This window comes from Diadema antillarum, unplaced genomic scaffold, assembly GCF_040938485.1.
Source record: "Diadema antillarum isolate AM-2024a unplaced genomic scaffold, OU_Dant_1.0 seq00000819_RagTag, whole genome shotgun sequence".
Classification (NCBI taxonomy): Eukaryota; Metazoa; Echinodermata; class Echinoidea; order Diadematoida; family Diadematidae; genus Diadema; species Diadema antillarum.
Genome location: NW_027271696.1, coordinates 1,810,001 through 1,829,123, shown reverse-complemented (window position 1 = coordinate 1,829,123; position 19,123 = coordinate 1,810,001). Strand labels below are relative to the sequence as shown.

General features: G+C 38.9%; 1 protein-coding gene across 1 annotated transcript in view; it reads right to left on the bottom strand.

Moving 5' to 3' along the window:
* The window catches only part of LOC139739826 (homeobox protein Nkx-6.2-like), a 41,491-nt gene extending 24,423 nt beyond the window's left edge, over positions 1-17,068 (bottom strand). Inside the window, exon 1 of the mRNA XM_071650421.1 lies at positions 16,576-17,068. Within this exon, the coding sequence (XP_071506522.1) occupies positions 16,576-17,068 (493 nt within the window). The remainder of the gene's footprint in view (positions 1-16,575) is intronic.
* Positions 17,069-19,123: the final 2,055 nt, after the last annotated feature.

Here is a 19,123-nt window from a genome sequence, read left to right as displayed (position 1 = left end):
GGAGGAAGGGTGGGATGAGGAGACTGCAGGGAGGAACAGGAAAGGAAACACAAAAAAAAAGAAAGAAAGGAAGGAGAGACAAAAGGTGATGGGGGGAGGAGGGACCGAAAGAGAGAGAGAGAGATCGAAGAAAAGAGAGTGAGAGAGAGGAAGAAGAGATGGAGAGATGGAATCGAAGAGAGAAGGGAGGCTAGGTTAGGCGAAGGAATAGAGACAGAATATAAAAGGAGAGAGGGAGAGGGAGAAGGGAGAGAGAAGAAATAGATAGAATTTCGAATTCTTCTACAGAACGGAGCAATATAGGGCCCAACAGAAAGGCGACAGCGAGAGAGACACATATAGCTATAAAGATTATATTTCTTCCACTGATGAATTCATGGTAATGTAATCTATTGCCCCCTTGACCACAAAGTTTTTGAGCCATAATTCAACAATAATCAATGTTATTGTACCAAACGTGTATTCTCTAGCTGCTCGAAAAATCAGTGGCAAATCGCTCAACCGGTTTGTAAAACCCAAGGGTGGAAGAGAAAAAATTGGTTTCAGTAGAACCAGAATGACCCGGAGAACTCCTGGCATGATCGCAAGAACATTCTTAATGTTTGCTGCATAACATCGATATGCCCAGAGCTGTAACCACACACGGCGTCCTACTTTATCTATCAGCCTACAACACCAAGGGGAAAAAATACAATAATATTTCGAGTATTTATGCCCAAATCTACCCTTGTGGCAATGTTCTCATTTTCACTCTGATTCGAGTCGAAGAGTTATCGACGGGTTAATGATGATGGATTTTCCGTCGTGGACAAACTCATCTAACTTCTATATCAACGACGCTACAGTGTTGAGTTGCGGTTCCGCGTAATGCCGATTTTTTTTTCTTTATTTGTTTGATGTGTTTTTATTGTTGTTTTTTTCCTCTGGATAGAAATCCCTTCTACATGCAATAAATGTCCTTCCCCCTTCTTTTTGCTGACTAATGTCGTTCTTTATCTATTACATACCTGTCTATCTAAACCCATCTATATTTCTCTTTAAGATTACAGGTTTTGCAAATATTTTGCTCCATACGATCGATCATTTGGATGTGCAAACTCAATAGTCAGTAAGACGTATGCATTTTAATGGGGATTTTTTTTTCTCGTGGCCGCATACGGCAGGTGGTCGCTATAGACAGGTAGACGCTAAGGTATGTTTTACAGTATATATTCATACATTGTTCTTTCCCCTGATCCTTGTCAAGCAGTGCAAGAATATCCAATAGAGACATGACTGATAAAAACTTCAGGATCTGACAGAATACTCTGATTGACTCGTTCGTTCATCCACTCATTTATGCATTCAGGCACCTTGTAATTCAATCATTCATCCATTCATCAATTCATGAACCATTTGTATATATATTCATCCACTTTCTCTCTCTTTCATTCAGTCATTCACCCATTATTTCTTCATTCAATTACTCATTCACTCACACATAAACCGATTCAGTCACTCACCCATTCAGCTATATACTCTTTCATTCCGTCATTCACCACTTATTTATTCACTCATTATGTTAATTTAGCCGTTTATTCATTCATAATTTCATGTCATATCTCAAAGGTCGGGATATCTTTCCTAACCTGCGACTATCATACCGGATGCCAGCCCAGGGAAAGTCACTTATATAGAGTAACATGACTGTAACAAAATATCATGTATGATTGAAATGATATGTGTTGCTGTATCATCCTAAAACTTGATGTCATTTCTTTTTTACCATCATCCAAATTATCTTCGGATGTCATCATCAACAACAGATTAACAGAGGTAGGATCAAATCAATTACATTTTCTTTTTAGTTAGAGCAAATGGTCTCGTCACTATCGCCACAAATTGCTTTCTTTCTTTCTTCTCAGGATGTGCCGAAAACAGCATGAACGAAAATTAATAAAACGTTAGTTTTAAAAATGGTTTTGAAAGGTTTCGGTTAAAAAGAACGAATAAAGTGTATGCTAAAGCATAATGTGAATCTGTGGGTTTGACACAGGTTTTATTAATTGATTTCCGAGAAAGCCTTTACGGGCGTCTAACAATAAAGTATGATAGCATCGGAAAGAAGAGAGTTAAATACTTTTTTTGAGTTTGAGTATATCATACTCACTGGTAAAAATGCATACACAGCCTACGTAACGGCATCTGGAAACCAAAGAATGTGATTTTTAAAGGTGATATCTCCCTATTTTTGACGGTATTGTATACGAAAAAAAAATCTACCTATGTAATATATTTCTAATCATTATCATATTCCTTACAAAATACAGTGGCATAAATAATGAATGATTTACAGTGTGAGTTTACATGAGCAGTGTATAGTTAAATAGATGATGATGCCTTAAGATAATAAAAGTTAAATGCATGTTACTTTTCAATGTGATGTAGTGCAGCGAGACGGCAGAAATGACGAGAAACTAAAACTCAGAATAATCTTTTGAAAAGTACAAAGTTCCATCGAGCAAAAAAAAAAAAAAAAAAAAAAAAAAACCAGCAGAGACTGGGTTAAGAAAAATGTATAGGATTCATTTTGTACAATGGCTTCATTATTTTGCCTCCGTGGAGTGGGGCGAGTTCGAGAATGATACTCAGCGGCTGCATGCAGTGACGCAAATTCGACGCGATAATCAAACGTGCCAAGATAGATGGACTACCCTCTAAAAGCCGACTATCGCAAATAGTCGCCCTACTCAATTGAAGTACACCCAGAACACAGTTCATAAATCATGCTCTGTGTACTTTTTCGTGCAGATTCGATTATTACGCATTGCTCGTTAATTATTTCTGGAGGACAGAAGTCGTAGGTATCATCTTCGCCGCTCCTCTCCGACGAGTGAAAAGGGATTGCATAACGCTCGTCTTAGGAGCGCCTTTTTCCGAAACCCCTGCTTCGTGGCCTTTTAGGACTTCGATGACACTTATCCGTCGCCATAATATTATCGAGGGCGGCGCTACAGCGCGCCGAGGCAAGAGCTCGCTGTGGATGGCGTGTATGTAGTCCTCGCTGATAAGCAGGAGCTCAGCGCGCGATTGAGAGCGAGTCCCTCCTACGGCGTATAATGAGATTATTGGCATTTTGTTAGCCGTAGAAACGCAATCCCGCTCATTAATCAAGCGGGTTTCTATTCGCACTCGAGGATTTAGTCCGTGTTTAACGGAGCTTCGGTGGCTGATGACATCCGATATAGCCGCCCAATCTAGGGCCTTAATTAGCCGTAGAGCCCCGTTTATTGATAATAATGATTGGCGTGGAAAGCCAGATGAAGTAGAGCATCCTTTGCTGCGGAGAGCACACTAATAGGGTCCAAAATGGCGGAAGCTTTTCCTCAGCGGTGAAGAACGATGTGATTTACACGAGGAGCTTTTTACGATTAAAGAGAGAGGGCGTCTTCCTCTACTCTCGACCCATTACTAGTTAGAACTCTAATAAACTTTGATGGAGTATGGTAAATAAACACCCAGCCACCATTGCGATTTCTGCTCGCGCTTCTCTTGTGCGTCCAAATAGAGATGCAATGTTTCTGCTTCGTTTACAACACCGGAAATGTATGTATGGGACTCGAATACACCTTTTGGCATATCAAGCCGTAGAAATGAACTGTATATTTGAATCGTTAACAAAAACTGGCGGTTCGTCTCATAATTCTTGCGTAGATTGTCGAGGGCGTTGCTTTTTTGTTTTGCTTTTCTTGTTCATCTCTTTCTATGTCATAAAGTATCTTTTGTAATTTAATACAAACCTCGTTGATGACATTGGGTTTATCGAGGAGCTTGGTTACGCCTTTTGCGAGACAAAATGATTAGAATCAATCAATCATGATATACGTCGCATTAATTTTCTTCTCAAGCAATGTGTCCGATTTGCGGATCACGGTATCAAATGCATAGGGATGGCAGTCATGAAGCAGTTTTTCAGAAACATTCCGTGATTTCCGAATGAGATAAATCAGCGTATCAAGAGATGGACGTTACTATATCTATGTGTTTATCATTGCATGTCTCGAGGAGAAATTCTAAATGATATTTCAAAAGTGTTTTATCACATTAGAGTTTGATATTCTTCTCCCGTCTTCCCATAAAGTGTACAATGTATTTCTCGCTTTCTGTTTCCTAATTGCCTTATTGCTTTCTTTGTCTTCAAGCTTTGTTTTGCTTTGGGTGTTTTTTTTTGTGTGTGTGTGTGCTGTAAATCTCGAGTGCACTCCTTTGTCTTTCGAGGCAAAATCAAATGAAATGGGCTAGTTGTCGGTTTAATTCTATACAGCAAGGTTTCGTTTTGTTCTGTCGTTGGAGAGGAGACGATCAAATTGATTAACACAATGATCGAGTTTCACGACAACCGGGCGAGGCGACTGAAAGGGGAGATGTCCTATCGCTACGATGTGATGCCATATTAATCTTCCTTCTATTCGCCCAATCCAATTTGATAATTTATAAACAAAGGGAAGACATTCTCGTGTAAACCGTAATCGAGTTAATCATATCAAATCCACCACCGTTTATCAAATTAATCACAATAAGTATGCTATAAAAGTTATGGGCAAGATTGTGAAAGACAAATGATCCACGGGGGCACCCTCTCTCGTCTCTCAATAAACGTTTTTCATCTTTTCTTCTTCTTTTTTCTAAGGGTACACGAAACAGAAACATGTACCTCGCTTATCTCTCCGACTTCGGTATACAATTCCGGACTCCACTCCGCAAATTAGATTCGTCGCAAAGAGAGAGAGGGCCTGAGACTTTTACTCCCATCGAAAATTGGGATCATCTGTAGGCAAACGTTATGTTCAGTCCGAGAATATGTGTGGCCGAGAAATGGATTGCGTCGTTTAGTCAAATGTTTTTGATGATTGCATGGGGCAGTTTTGTTATTGTTTTCATCGCGTTTATAGTTCTAATTCACACGACCGAGAGCTTTCCCCCTGAAGATTTATGTCACAAATACAGAATCTGACCTATGAGATATTCTTGATGCTAAATTGGTGTTCATACGTCTGGTAAACAATACAGAAAAGGCAAGAGAAAAGAAGGAACTACAAAAGCAGATCGGATAGAGATAGAGGGGGACAGACAAAGACAGACAGACAGACAGACAGACAAACAAACACACAGACAAATAGACAGACTGCCATGTAGATAAAACGCAGACATGCAGTATTGAACGCACACACTCACAAACACACGCAGTCACACATGCATACAAAAACGTGGACGGATATATGGACAGAAAGGGTAAAGACAGAGACAACGAGAAAGCAATGATGATACCCATTATGACAGCAATAATAAACTATTATAGTTGTTTAGTATAGTATTAATGACATTGTATCTATTATCATTACTATTATTATTTCATTATCATAATTGTTATCACCATCATTATTATTGTTATTGTTATTGTTATCATTATCATTATTATTTTTATGATCATCGTTATTATTATTATTATGATTATGATTATTATTATTATTAATATGATGATGATGATTATTATTATTATTATTATCATTATTATTATTATTATCATTATCATTATTATAACCATTATTATCATTATCGTTATTAATATTGTTATTGTTATCATTATCATTATTATATGTATAAATGTGATTATAATGACAATGATGATGATTGCTATTATGGTCGATTTGAAGGAACAAATATTGTTTATATGTCGACAGTTTTGCCAAGAATCCATATGATATCACTGATCAATGGCACAAGTTATCATTTAATATTTGTTACATCACACTAGTAGTTTAATTGTCGTTGTCTATCACGTTTCTTATTTGTACAGGTAGATAGACAAAACAAACTAAAAACTGAAACTGCCATCAAGCGGTAAACAAGGGGTACTTGAATTTGTGTATGTGTGTGTGTATCTGTGTGTGTGCAAAAGTTCGGCCTGTACGCATGGAGAACGTTAACCCACGTTTTCAGGATTCCTTTACATTTCTACGTAACTTTTAAGCGTCTTGACATCGCCACGTTGCATGATGTAATAATCCAACAATTTTCATTCAAACAAATGTGATTAGGTAGTAGTCATTCATGTCACAACATCTACTGTATTTCCGTTCGCAATATTTTCCTTCTTTACATTATTGACAATCGTACTGATTTTGTGTCATTCGTGTATTCAAATGTGTGTTTGTGTGTGTGTTTGCAACTGCGTTTTTGTTAGAATGAAATGAAATAAAACAAAATTAATACTAGATACTGCCTTGTCTCACCGCTACACTCCCCACGTAAAAGTTGAGCATTCTTTTCTTTTTGTTGTTATTGTTGTTTTTGAATGGGAAGCCAGGAAATGCCATTACGTCGCAATATGTTGTTGTTTTTTGGCCAAATGAACCATGGATGACGGTAGCTTCATCTTGTGACCGAGTGTCGTTCTCTGGGTCTATTCTCTCATAGAAGTTCAATGTTCTGTTCGTTTGATCTGCTTTGTCGGTTTTGTGTTTATCATTGACATCTCAGCTGTTCTCTCGGATAGCGCAGCCTTTACTGCGCATTGTGGTAGCTGGGTATCATAATATGATAATTATGAACTTAAAAAACACTGTACAGGGGATGTGTCACACCATTTAAACTACATAATCAATGCAAACATCTAAGGAAAGGTATGTGTAATAGCAACATATTCTGAGACACGAATTGCAAGGAAGAGTCACACAGGCAGAAACGGAAAGTGATGTGATGGCACGTACTTCAAAACGATTTATATCATGTCTATATATCAAGAAGCACCTTCATCCCCCTGAACGTGATATCAATGACGAATTGCCTAATGACCATGCCCGAATGATGCATCTTCTGATTTCAATTAAAATCACGTCAAATATGCGTTCTTCGTTTTCCATTTGATGCGTCAGTGAGTTATAACAATTTTGTCTAAATTGCAGCGGGAATCATATAAATCAGTTAAGGCAAAATTTATATCGTCAGTATAAAACAGATAATATCAAAATACATGGTTGTATAGGATGCTCTTTGAATAAGAGCATTCGAGTTCGTTTGTCATCGTTCTCAGCGTAACGTATCTATTAATGATTCTTTGGGAGAAATGCGAATGGAATAAAGAAATACGATGAATATCGAGATTCTTTGGAATATTTCCCCATCAGTTTGCACCCAGGGATTCGAGGTGAGTGCAATTCGCTTCCCTGAAATATCAAATCTCTTGAGTCTCCCCCAGTCGAACGCCTCTCCTCTCTTAATACTCTATGTCAAATAGCAGAAAGGGTTCCCTCCTAGCAGCTCCTATCACAACATCCAAACTCGGTTCCGGTGGGAGAGCGAGCCGACGGAGAGATCGAGAGCCTACATCCTCATCGCGACCACCTGCCCGCCCGATGTCATTTTACCGCCTGACAATGAACGACCAGGAGTTAAAACAACAGGCGGGCGATATCATTTAATTCATCATCGACACCTAGGTAATCCCGCGAACAATTTAATCATGTTAATTTGTGAAAGTGCATTTTTATTTTCCCGCGCGCGGCAGCAGGTCTCGCTATCCCTTCCCGACCCGGTCTTCGTCACACTCTGTCTCTCTCTTCCTTTTTCTTTTCTGTCTTTCGTTCTTTCTTTCTTTCTTTACGTCCTCATCCCTCGCTCCTGCCGATGTGATGATGACGATATAGGGAGCTTTTCTAAAGATAGACCACTCCAATGATAAAGTCTTTCAGTGTTTTTCTGTGCAGCTGTCTCATCGGCGGCCCGCAGGACGGGACATGTGGGGCGCTGAGGAAGAGGATCGGGGGGTATTGCGTCAGGGCGGCGAGAAACGATAGGGGTTGATTTCGCCTCAATTACGCGACTCCCGGATAACATTAACAGAGCTGCAAATTGGAAGGCGGGTCGGGTTCTTGATTGAATTTAAGAGCTATTTGTCTTTGGTCCCCATGTCAATCAATCATGTCTCATTTCCGATTGTGTGCATTATTCGTTTTCATCTTGGTGTCTCACCTGTTTATTACACCGCGCTCCACAATAAAACCCGCTCGCTCGATGGCACCTCTGAGATGTCAGAACGTAATCTGGAATATGACTATTGACACACATACATGGTTTCATACCTTTCCATGCCACTTGCAACATTTAACGTCAACATCTATGCAACACTAATTCTCCTCAGTTTGCACCCATAACATGCAATCACATATGCACATCATAAGTAAATGGTAGCAATGAAAAAGAATATGACGACAAAATTCTAACTAATGCGATTTTGATCTTAAGAAACGACTTAGCTTTATAAGTACTACATTTTGGCAGAAATGATGACTATATTATAATGATATGGCTAGCATTAATAATTGTGATCTACACATATTACTTTAACTGCAAAGATAATCTACAATGACAAAGCATTTGAAATATTATAGAGGATATATCCCAAAAGAATAAAGATAAAATAAGTGAAATTAAGGGTCGTTGATGTATTCTCACTGCATGGATACATTAACAACTTATCAGAAACAACAAAATACCATCATTCATCCTCGGTGAATACTTTCTAGGATACAATGAAAAACTCCTCGCCTCCATATTCCTGTTTTACTCTAAATCGTTTCGTGAGCATGGGGTATAACAGACTTGGATACAAATACCGTGATACTTGACATAAAGCGCTTGATAATGACGTCGCATTTACAAGTTAGAGAGCTGAGCCGGGTTGCATGGGCGGGAGAGGCAGGAAATACTAGGGTTCCGCGATATAGGATTGAGGCATGCCCAAGCGCCCGTTATCGTCATACATCTACACCGCTCCTCTCCTCTCCTCCCCTCCGCCTCTCAGTCACTGTCACCGCGGAAACCCCTCCGACCGTCCTCCAGGGAGCGTGCAGAGCCGCCAACAATGAAAGACTATTTTCACGCCCCGCGATTCCATTAAATACAACGCCAGTTGTAGCTGGAGGTCATAATTTAACAAAATCGATGAGTATTTTACCAAGTCGACAATTCATTTAGTCGAGCCAAGCCCCCCGCACCGACAGCCAGCGAGCACCCGTGCCTGAGAGCAGGCGGATTGTCCAAGGCAGAAAAACAAAGGAGTTGCTCTCGATGTTAACCGTTTTTCGTACGGAGAACTTCCTGTTTAAATAACAACATACACTTTTAATTCTCGCTACTCAATGTGAAGCACTGAATAGCTAAAGTCTCAGAAACGTGAAAAAAAAAAGGCGAAGAAAGAAACACATGCTTTTTGTATTGGATATATGCAAGTATGTTAATTACGGCGCAACCACTGTCGAATCACCACAAACAAATTATTGTTTTTAAATGCTTTCAGATGCACAAAACAAAACGTCGCCATCTTCCCCATCTGTCCTACCCAGAGACTATCAAACAATTAATTATTCATGATACTGACGGAATGTTATTTTGTTTGATGGTGTCCCAGCCTGATCAACATTTCAGCAACAGATTATCAGTTCATTGTATGCGTTTTGTTTGTTTGTTTGTTTGTTTGTTCGCTTGCTTGGTTTTTTTTTGAATAATATCATACCGGCAGCATATGAAAATATGGATCTGTTTTATGTGACTGACGCATGTATAAGTAGCCCAAAAGTCTTCACAGAGTTGTCTTTGTTATTCTTTGTTTTAATTGTATTGTATTATAACTGAGGGACAGGAATAGACATTTATAATGACGCCCTTGTAACTACTAACTTTGGTATGATCAGAAAAGTATATGACAGTGAGTCATTCCGATTGCATTTGCAGAGACTAGAAGCTAAAATGACAAATTAATAAAAAATTAATCAATTGATCAATTAATAGGTGGTGAAAACATATACATTCATAAATGAAGGAATGGATGTATAGATATCCACAAATGAACAGAGGAATAGAAAATATTACTCAATAAACGAATAATAAGTAGGAGATATAAACGAATGAATGAATGAAAGAATACAGTTGATTTCTTTAAAAGTACACCAAGTGTTCTGTCAAGCACAATTCTGGACAACCATAGCACGCCTTTTCACCAAGGCCTTTGGTTTCGATAGAAATAGAATGCACGCTGGATCATTTTTTAGAATATCTATTTTAAAAAGATAATAAAACAATATTGCGAAAATGAATGCGTAGATGAACAATAGGCATACATAGATGCATACAATTACACACATAAATGAATATATATATATATCATATATATATATATATATATATATATATATATATACATACATACATACCATTGTAAGTAGAAACATCATGCATAAATAAACAATTACATACAAACACAAGGTGATTGCGTTATCTTGTATCTATATGTAATGTTAATCTACATAGATGGATATTACAAATGCATTTTAAATATCCAAGGGTGAGTATATTTTGATCAGACCCCAGTGGCCAAAAAACCCACAAGTCTTAGGTTCTAAAACGATTTACTTCGCTGGAGCCGTCTATCACCTAATCAGCTATCTTTGATTTACCATTGATCAGTTTATCCTTACAAGTACAGCAGTAGCCCCTATAGACCTCTACAAACCTACCCAGTGAGGTCCAAAACACAGCCGGTTTAGAGCTCGATTCGTGGCTTTTTTGTGTCTGTGGACCATGTAACCAAAGGTGAATAATTCATTTAAAAAACAAAAAAACGTGCCTCTTTGTTCGGGGGTCGAAATTACGCGGCAAAGATATGATTTCTGCAACAATGGCGTTGACGAAGCGGGTATGTCATCGGGGATGTAAATACCTAACAAGCTCACAAATTAAATACGTCGTTATTAATCAGGACTTGCAACAGCGTACGTATACGACAATCCCCCAGCGGGGGTACAACCGGGTCATGTTCGACCCCGTGTGTATGCACAGGGACTATAGCACTATACTCTTGTGAGACTAGCGCGCCGGTTGTGAGGATGTGCTGATTACCAACATATCAGTAAAACGTAGGCTTACGTATGTTTATGATCATTTAAGTTCAAGAGAAAAGCACATTATTTTTTTCATTTCTGACTGTAAAACAACAACAGCAAAAACCAACAACAACAACAACAGAAAAGAGATACAAAACAGCACAAATTGGAGGGATTTTTTCCTCCATTCGAAAGAAAAGGTGAAATTAAACTAAATTTGATGGCTATGCTCGAAGCAGGCACTAATCAGTCTAAATGCCCAGATCGCTTTGAAAACATGAAGCTGTTCAAAAGATATGAAAGTAAGACAATGATTCTGTCGACTTACGGCAAAAACGACGAGACACGAGTTAGCTTGCATTTGGGGAATATAATGATTATGTCCGTATGTATACATACATTATATCTATCGGAAGAATTTGATTGGAGTACGGATTAAGTGCCATCTTCCAAAATTTTAAACGAAGTTCATCATCGCATAGATCAAACTAAAACCTTTCCAATAATACCTCACTTGTTGCATAACAAGGAATATTCTGGCAGTTGTCATTAAAAAAAAATCACATATTTTCTTAATACTAGGTCATACATATGTTTTTTAGCAGGTTTAATGGTAGATATCTCAAATTGACAAAAATGGAGTTGGGTCGTTTTGAGATTAAAATCTTTATATGTTTCATAGATGTGTAATATACATATATTGAATATTCATAGATATTGTGTGTATGCGTGTTTTCATATTGGAACATAACTCATACAAATAATGAATACATACATACATAAACGTGTATATGAATGTATGATATTTACATACACATAATAGCACTGTGTTTATACATGAAGTATTCATAAGGGTGAGATGGTATGACTATGTAAGTTTTCTTCTCACAAATAATGGCCAGTGTGAGTATTTTGTGGGGTTTTTTTTTTATTAGCTCATGATGATGAAGTATTATCAAGAACGCTCTGTATAAAGGTTAATTTTCTATGTAACATGGAGAGATATTTGTTGATTTATAGATCAACAGTTGCGATCTTAACAAATTTCATTTGCAGAGGGAGACAAATTGAAGAAACTCACAACTGAACCTTCACCCCTCTGAATAGTATCTTGCTTTCAGAGATATTCTTATATAGTCCAGATCAGTATCTCGTCCTGCTGTTTTTAGACTACCAATCGGATGCATAGCATAAGGAAATGCCTATTTGTCTCGATCTCAGCAGTCATGACAACAACAAGAAAGAAAACAAATACATGAAATTCTATGTTTAACTGCATCGACATGACATATGGATATATCAAAAGTTTGTATATATTACACTCAAAGGTGTATAGTCACTTAATTCAATGCTTAAATGTCTTTATATTTCACACCATCGCACATGATTTCTTTTTTTACAAAGATTTCGTTCCAATACAAATTTAAAAAATGCCTTTTTTATGATCCTTTCACGCGCCTTGTGGGCTTTTATCTCAAGGTCTGGACTTTTAAAGATAAATAATGAATGATCTCGCCACAAAAGTTCAATAAATTTCCTCAGATTGATTAATTCACTGATTTGATGATTTCTCGCCCAGAAAACATTGAAATAAATGGTGACAATTACTTCAAGCCTGCCTTCCTCCTACTCCCCCCCCCCCCCCGTATCATTGCTGGAGCAGACCTTATATCAGTGCTTACCATTCCGTATTTGCAATTACTGTCGAGCCATTGTACGGAAGACTGGCGCATCAAAGTCATGTAATATTTACGCTTCCCAGTGGATGACATTGGCGGTCGATAGTCACGAAAAAAGATATCATTTTTCCCTCCACGTGTTAATGGACAATTGCTCTCTACTTTTGCCGTCTTTATACTATAGTGATTGAGCATTGGGCGTCACAATTAACAACGTCGTGATTTCCTTTTGTAGTGGGGATGCCGTGTAACAAGTGGTACATCTCATCAAACCAATCATTCTATGGAATGAATTAGTCAGTTTGCAATTATTGTCAGAGGTGGTAGTGGACAATCATGAGATATATCACGCTACGCTGGCATTTCACCCGTTCAACAATGATACAAACAAGCTATATGGCAAATGCATGCTCACCTGAAATGCAGTTTCTGTTAAAAAAATACAATCAGTTATTGTTTATGAACTTCTATCGGTATCAATTATGCATATTTGAAGAAAAAAAATCAAGCGTGTCATTTGGGAGCAATAAAGACGTATAGATTTGTCTTGCCGAGAAACGTCTCGTTGTGAACGCATGAAGGTCGTTACTTGCTAGGCACGTTCACAGGCGAAATAATTTCCTTCTGCGTGAAATCGGCCGCGCCATCGCGTGATAGTCGCCCCTTGTCCGCCGCCGTCGCCGCCACCTTCATATCGCCCTCAATCCAATTCATAGATACGTCTGTCATTAGTTTTTTTGTCGACAAATCTAATCTTGGTGTAATTAATACCTGTTTGCTTTATCTCAAGGGTAATAAACAGCGATAAAAATCTTCCGAAGTCATTGAGTAACAAATATTACACGGGGGTCCAAAGTTTTGTTTAACCATTTTTAATCGCACGAAAAATTGGTTATATAGGTTATGCTTTTCCATTCTTCACTCATCCAATCATCGTTACTTATCCTTGCTATAAGGATAAACATAATTAAATTAATAGATGTATAAACACTTAAAAAAAGTAGGATCATTAATAGCAGACCGAGCTTCCAGACGAGTTGGGGGTACCCACCCCCGACTTTCATCGGCCTGGTAAACAGACTTTGGGTCTCTAATGGTAGGATTGTGTAGGGGGGAGCAAACTAACCCAAAGGCCGTTATTAATCGTACCCTCATCAATCAGACTAAGATGATAACAACCTGATGAGCTCTGTTAGTTTCCAGATGACAATCGTGAACAACGGCTTGATTTTGTTCATGTTTCAATTTCAAAGTCAACAGTGCTCATGAAAATGATATCTATTTTCTTCCTGATTGATCGTTAATTCATAGCGGGCTAAGTATTACTATTGCTCTATGTTTCTCTTTCGAATTGGTGTGGAACGTGAAAGAAGGAAGACCAATCCAACGCAAGACAATCATAAAGTAAACTTTTGTTGATATAGTCTGGACAATTATTGCGCAACATCCTGGCACACATCACAGTTGGAGACTTCAGTCATTGTTTTCAAACTTGACTAATAACATACTCATTTTCTGCTTAGACAGTGATGTGTCAAATCATTTATAAACATCGTGAAAAGAATATATAGAAATGGTTTTTTTATATTTGTGTTATACGTCAAACGTGTCATTTCCATGTGAATTTACATTATGTAACTGCTTATTGTCAATTCCATTTGGCTGAATAAATACTAATAATAATAACAATAAATCTGTCGCATTTCTGGAGATTGAGGATGAGAATGATCTCTCCGTTACAATATATTCCTATTTCATTTTCAATCAATCTTTTAATGAAGATTATAATTATACACTTTGCAGTTTTACACATTTAAACATACATGACGTAATAAAATGAAATACGAAAAACGTTAATTTTGAAAGTGAACTTTAATTCTTTCCATGCCAGGGACATTGGACAGTATATTCGGTGCTATGGGATTTTCTGTGCCAATCGGGACTCGAAGCACCCAAAGGGTTAAACAATGTGTCTCATTTTTCTCCATTTAAACCATGCAAACCTAATCGTATAAGTCTTTCCTGTTGTTTGGACATGTAAAGTCTAAAAGTATGTATAGGCCTATATACATATATCCTATATGTAGGTACATGCGTAGCTAGGATATGCATTATCCTGATTATAAAGCAACAACAACAAAACTGGTACATATTTCATAACATATCACTGTATATTCTATCACTGTCTATCAACAACATTCCTATAAATGATTATTATAGAAGACTTGAAATACACACATTTATACGTATACATAAAAAGACATATATATATACATATATAAACATAAACATATTCATATTCATATTCAGACATGTGTTTATATACCTTTGCACATACATACACGTACATGTACATCTGTTTACGGTTGGAATGACTGTGGAAACCCATTGTGGACAACCAAAAAATCAACTGTATTCTGAAAAATAAACCAGTGTGCTGTGCAGATTTTTGTCATGACGCTTTGTGTGAGTGTGTGTGTGTGTGTGTGTGTGTGTGTGTGTGTGTGTGTGTGTGTTTGTGTGTGTGTGTGTCAAACAGGTCACCAAGGAGATTTCATATGGACGTATAGGCCTTACTGTTTACTGAGCGTTTGCTACACGAAAACACAGACATGTCCTTCCGTTGGCTATTGAACGTATTAACCTCGGAGTCCCCCACGTAAACGTACAAGGTTGAAGTAATGCCTAAGTTATTGTGCATTTGGTAGTGATGTAGATATTGTTTTTCGCAAAGCTCTTGTAAGTACATCAACGTACGGCTTCTCATATCTCGAGACATGTAATGACGTCAGCGCTAAGGAAGCCGTCCGAGTTTGTCGTCATTTCAGAATTCCATACTGCAGTTTTATTGTGTTAAACATGAAGACCAAACACGTGATGGAATAAAGAAGAAGACTTGAAGGTGAATTAAATCCACTGGTCTATCCGCTGGTCTCATACAATGTCAAGTAAGCAGGAATTGTTGAAAACAGAGCACAGCAAAACGTAAACACTTAACTTTGTAATGTATATAGGAGTAAATAGCAGGAACTATACTTATAAAGAGAAACAGAGAGGGAGACACAGACAGGCAGACAGACAGACAGACAGACAGACAGACACACACACACACACACACACACACACACACACACACACACACACACACACACACACACAGAGGAAGGTATGAAAAAAACCCCTGAATGATGCAATGTTACTGTATCGACATTTAATAGTTTATGTTCACCACTTGCGCTCTTGAAGCGTGCGAAAAACACCTAGGTAGATTCCGCGATTTAGGTGTTTACAGCTTAATAAGCTCTTACGACCGATTCGTTACGATACAATGCAAGAAATCATAAAAAGCCTTTGATCACGATTTATCTACAACTTGTACATGTATCATAAGACAAAATAAAAAAATACAAACAAAAGACACACACTCACAGCAAGTACAGCATACTGGTGTGACTCTTCCAATTACACAAAAAGTCATTGTGAATTTTGGTCACTTGTAAGTAACTCGTCCTCAATGACGAAGATTCTAACACGCGTAGATCATCAATACCTGCTCACATGTAGGCTTCTTTGTCTGTTTTGTGTGTTTCTCATTGGTTGTATCGCTTATGACAAGATAAATAAAATATTGTACCAAAGGCTATTCATTTGTGGACCAATGTTTTCATGTTGAAACTGCCAGCCTTCTTTACCGTAATAGGAGACCTCTACACAATCATTGAGAGGGGAGGTGGATGTCATAATAGTTGTTTAATCTGTTCTCTTGACATGCAGTAGCAACTTTCCCGGAAGAAGAGTGACTTCAGCTACAGTATGCTATGGAGAGTGATTTTGGATTTGAATGATTATAAAGGTTAGCCTTACAATGATACTGCTTCTTACATGCAGGAAGGACGAAAACTTTTGATGGATGATAATTCATAACCAGAGGAGAGTGAAGTGATGTCGAGGTTAACCAGAAGTGAATAAATTCTTACCTGGTGGACATGATAGGTGTGTATCTCTCCACACGGGTGAATGGAGCAGGTTGGCCGGCCAGTAGAAAGCAGCTGCTGCGGCGGCAGCAGCCTGCCCAGCCGCGCCGAAATCCGCCAATGGTTTGGCCATCCGATGGAAGTAGAGTCCAGCGGGTCCCGCGTACCCTGTGAACCTATTCAGCAGTCCGTGGTTTGTCAGCGCGGCTGTGGCGACGGCTGCCGCCGAGCTGTCCGGCCGGGAGAGGATGTCGTTGATGCCATGCGGCGTGGTTGCCGAGGCGGCCGCCAAGCTCGCCGGAATAGCGACAGGTTTGATGGTACCGTTAGGCATGGTGACGGGTACGTAAGCATGATGCGAGTAGCTCAACGGGGGTGTCTTCTCCGTCATGTTGTGCAGGGCAGCCAGCGGCGGGGAGCCGAAAATCAGCGAGGTCGGCCGGGCGGCTTCCACCAAGTTGTGTAGGGAGATCATGGATTCTGACATTTTCTCCATCTCTCCAAAACAGATAGGTTCTCAGGGTTGTTGTGGGGTTTTTTTTTTTTTCAGGGTGCAGATTTCCGGCAGGTTGAGTGAAGGAAAACTTCAGGTTTACACCGAGCGGTCGTCAAGATTCAATCACGCTAATAACATGAAAGCAAACCGAGATAAAACAAAATAAAAATGATAATCACCTAGGCCAGTGATGCATCACAAATTAACTCCTAGTTTCTAAAGAAATCTCTTAAAATATGTCCTCTCGCTATGCAGGTAAATCTTCATTGAAGTCAACGTAGAATCCGCAGAAGTTAGTCGACAGTTAAGTCAGAAAGACTGCCGCGGGTAGCCAGTGGCTAGCGAGTGTTAGTGAACATGGATAAGTGGTTGGTGTTATACCACCTCCTTCCAGCGAAAACAAGCGACTTAAAAAGACTGACAAATTCTTCGTCAGTTGTTCACAAATAGGCCATTATAGTGATGGATAAACACGGTCGCTCATCGCGTGTATCTAAAGCCAAGTTTGCCCGCGCCAGTGTAGTTTCTGTGCGTATGTATGTCTTGTGTGTGTGTGTGTGTGTGTTCGCCGGCGAGTGTGTCCAATTTCGCGCGTGCGTAGTTGAAGTGATCCTAAGTGGAGTCGATAGTTTTTTTTTTCCCTTCACGGAGGATTGCCAAAGCGTTGTCGATAAACTGTACCATCAATCATAAACATATACGTATTGAGCCCAAGTTTCCTACAAAAGTTTGCCAGGCAGTCTTGTCGAGAGTGGCTTGCTTGTCTCGATTTTCTCGATTTTTGAAGTCGTCTGCTTTCAGCTTTTGGCCATGACGAGAGAGAGAGAGAGAGAGAGATAATGAGAGAAAAGGGGAGAGAGAGAGGATGAAGGATGGAAGCTTCTGATGAGTAGAAAGTGTTCTCTGATTGGTTGTTAATAAGCTGACGTCATGGGTAAGGTTAGTTGGCTGAGAATTTCGATGGGCGCGATCGTTTATACTTCAGGCACGCTGCTAAGCGTGAGTTACTGAATTCTTGCAAAATCATAATATGATTTGTCAAATCAAACATGTGCGTTATTATCCGACGTTTAACTGCCGCCTCCCCTGGCACGGTTGTTGACAAGTTGGTCACCACTACACCACAATCCCCCCACCCCCCTTGTGAAATTGCCCCTCACTTCCACACCAGTTCCCCACATGTCTGCCTCAGAGTCTTAAAGTTGTTTTGTTTTTGTTTTTTTACTTCTTCTTCTTTTCTTATACATTTTTTTTTCTGACACCGGATGAAAAGAAAACATCTGGGTATTGATCTCAATTTGATTGGATGAGCATTTCATAGCGCGTTTGGATTTGTGCGACTTATCGACATTCCAAGCACGGGGCGGCAGCGTTTGACGGACTCCGACCGAACCATTGTTGGCGGGCATCCGTCGAAAAGAGGTGCGGGATTTGGACTTAGCTAGGGTAACGCCTCGTTATTGGCCTATATCCTTGTGAAAATACGCACCTCCTTTCATAATTTACCGATCTCAGCTGATTTTTTCTCTCTTTTTTTTTTTACTTCTTCGCGAAAACCGTGAAAATTTCATGAGATTTCTGTTGGCACTTAAGTGAGATTTCCTTTCCGGCTCAACCGATGAAAAGCATTTCACCCTGTTTGCATTATCACCCAATCAGCCCACGGTCATATCACATTACCACCCAGTACTAACTAGCCTTTTCATGCACTATGTCAGCATTTACCTTTCAGCCGTTCTTTGTTGTTGTTGTTGTTGTTGTTGTTGTTGTTGTTGTTATTGTTGTTGTTTACAGGCAATCGGCGATGTGGCATTATATATATATTTTTTTTTTCTGTAAGCGTCTTGTCAAACCGTTAGTTATCAGAAGTTCATAAGCATTTTCATTAGGGTCTGAGCACAAAGACCTATACTGGGTAATCAAATGTTATCAAGAAAGAAAGACACAAAGAAAACGTTGTATAAACACGAACAAGCACACAGACACAGTCACCATACATATACAGACACATAAATCATAAATATGTATGTATATAATATACATCACTTTGCAATA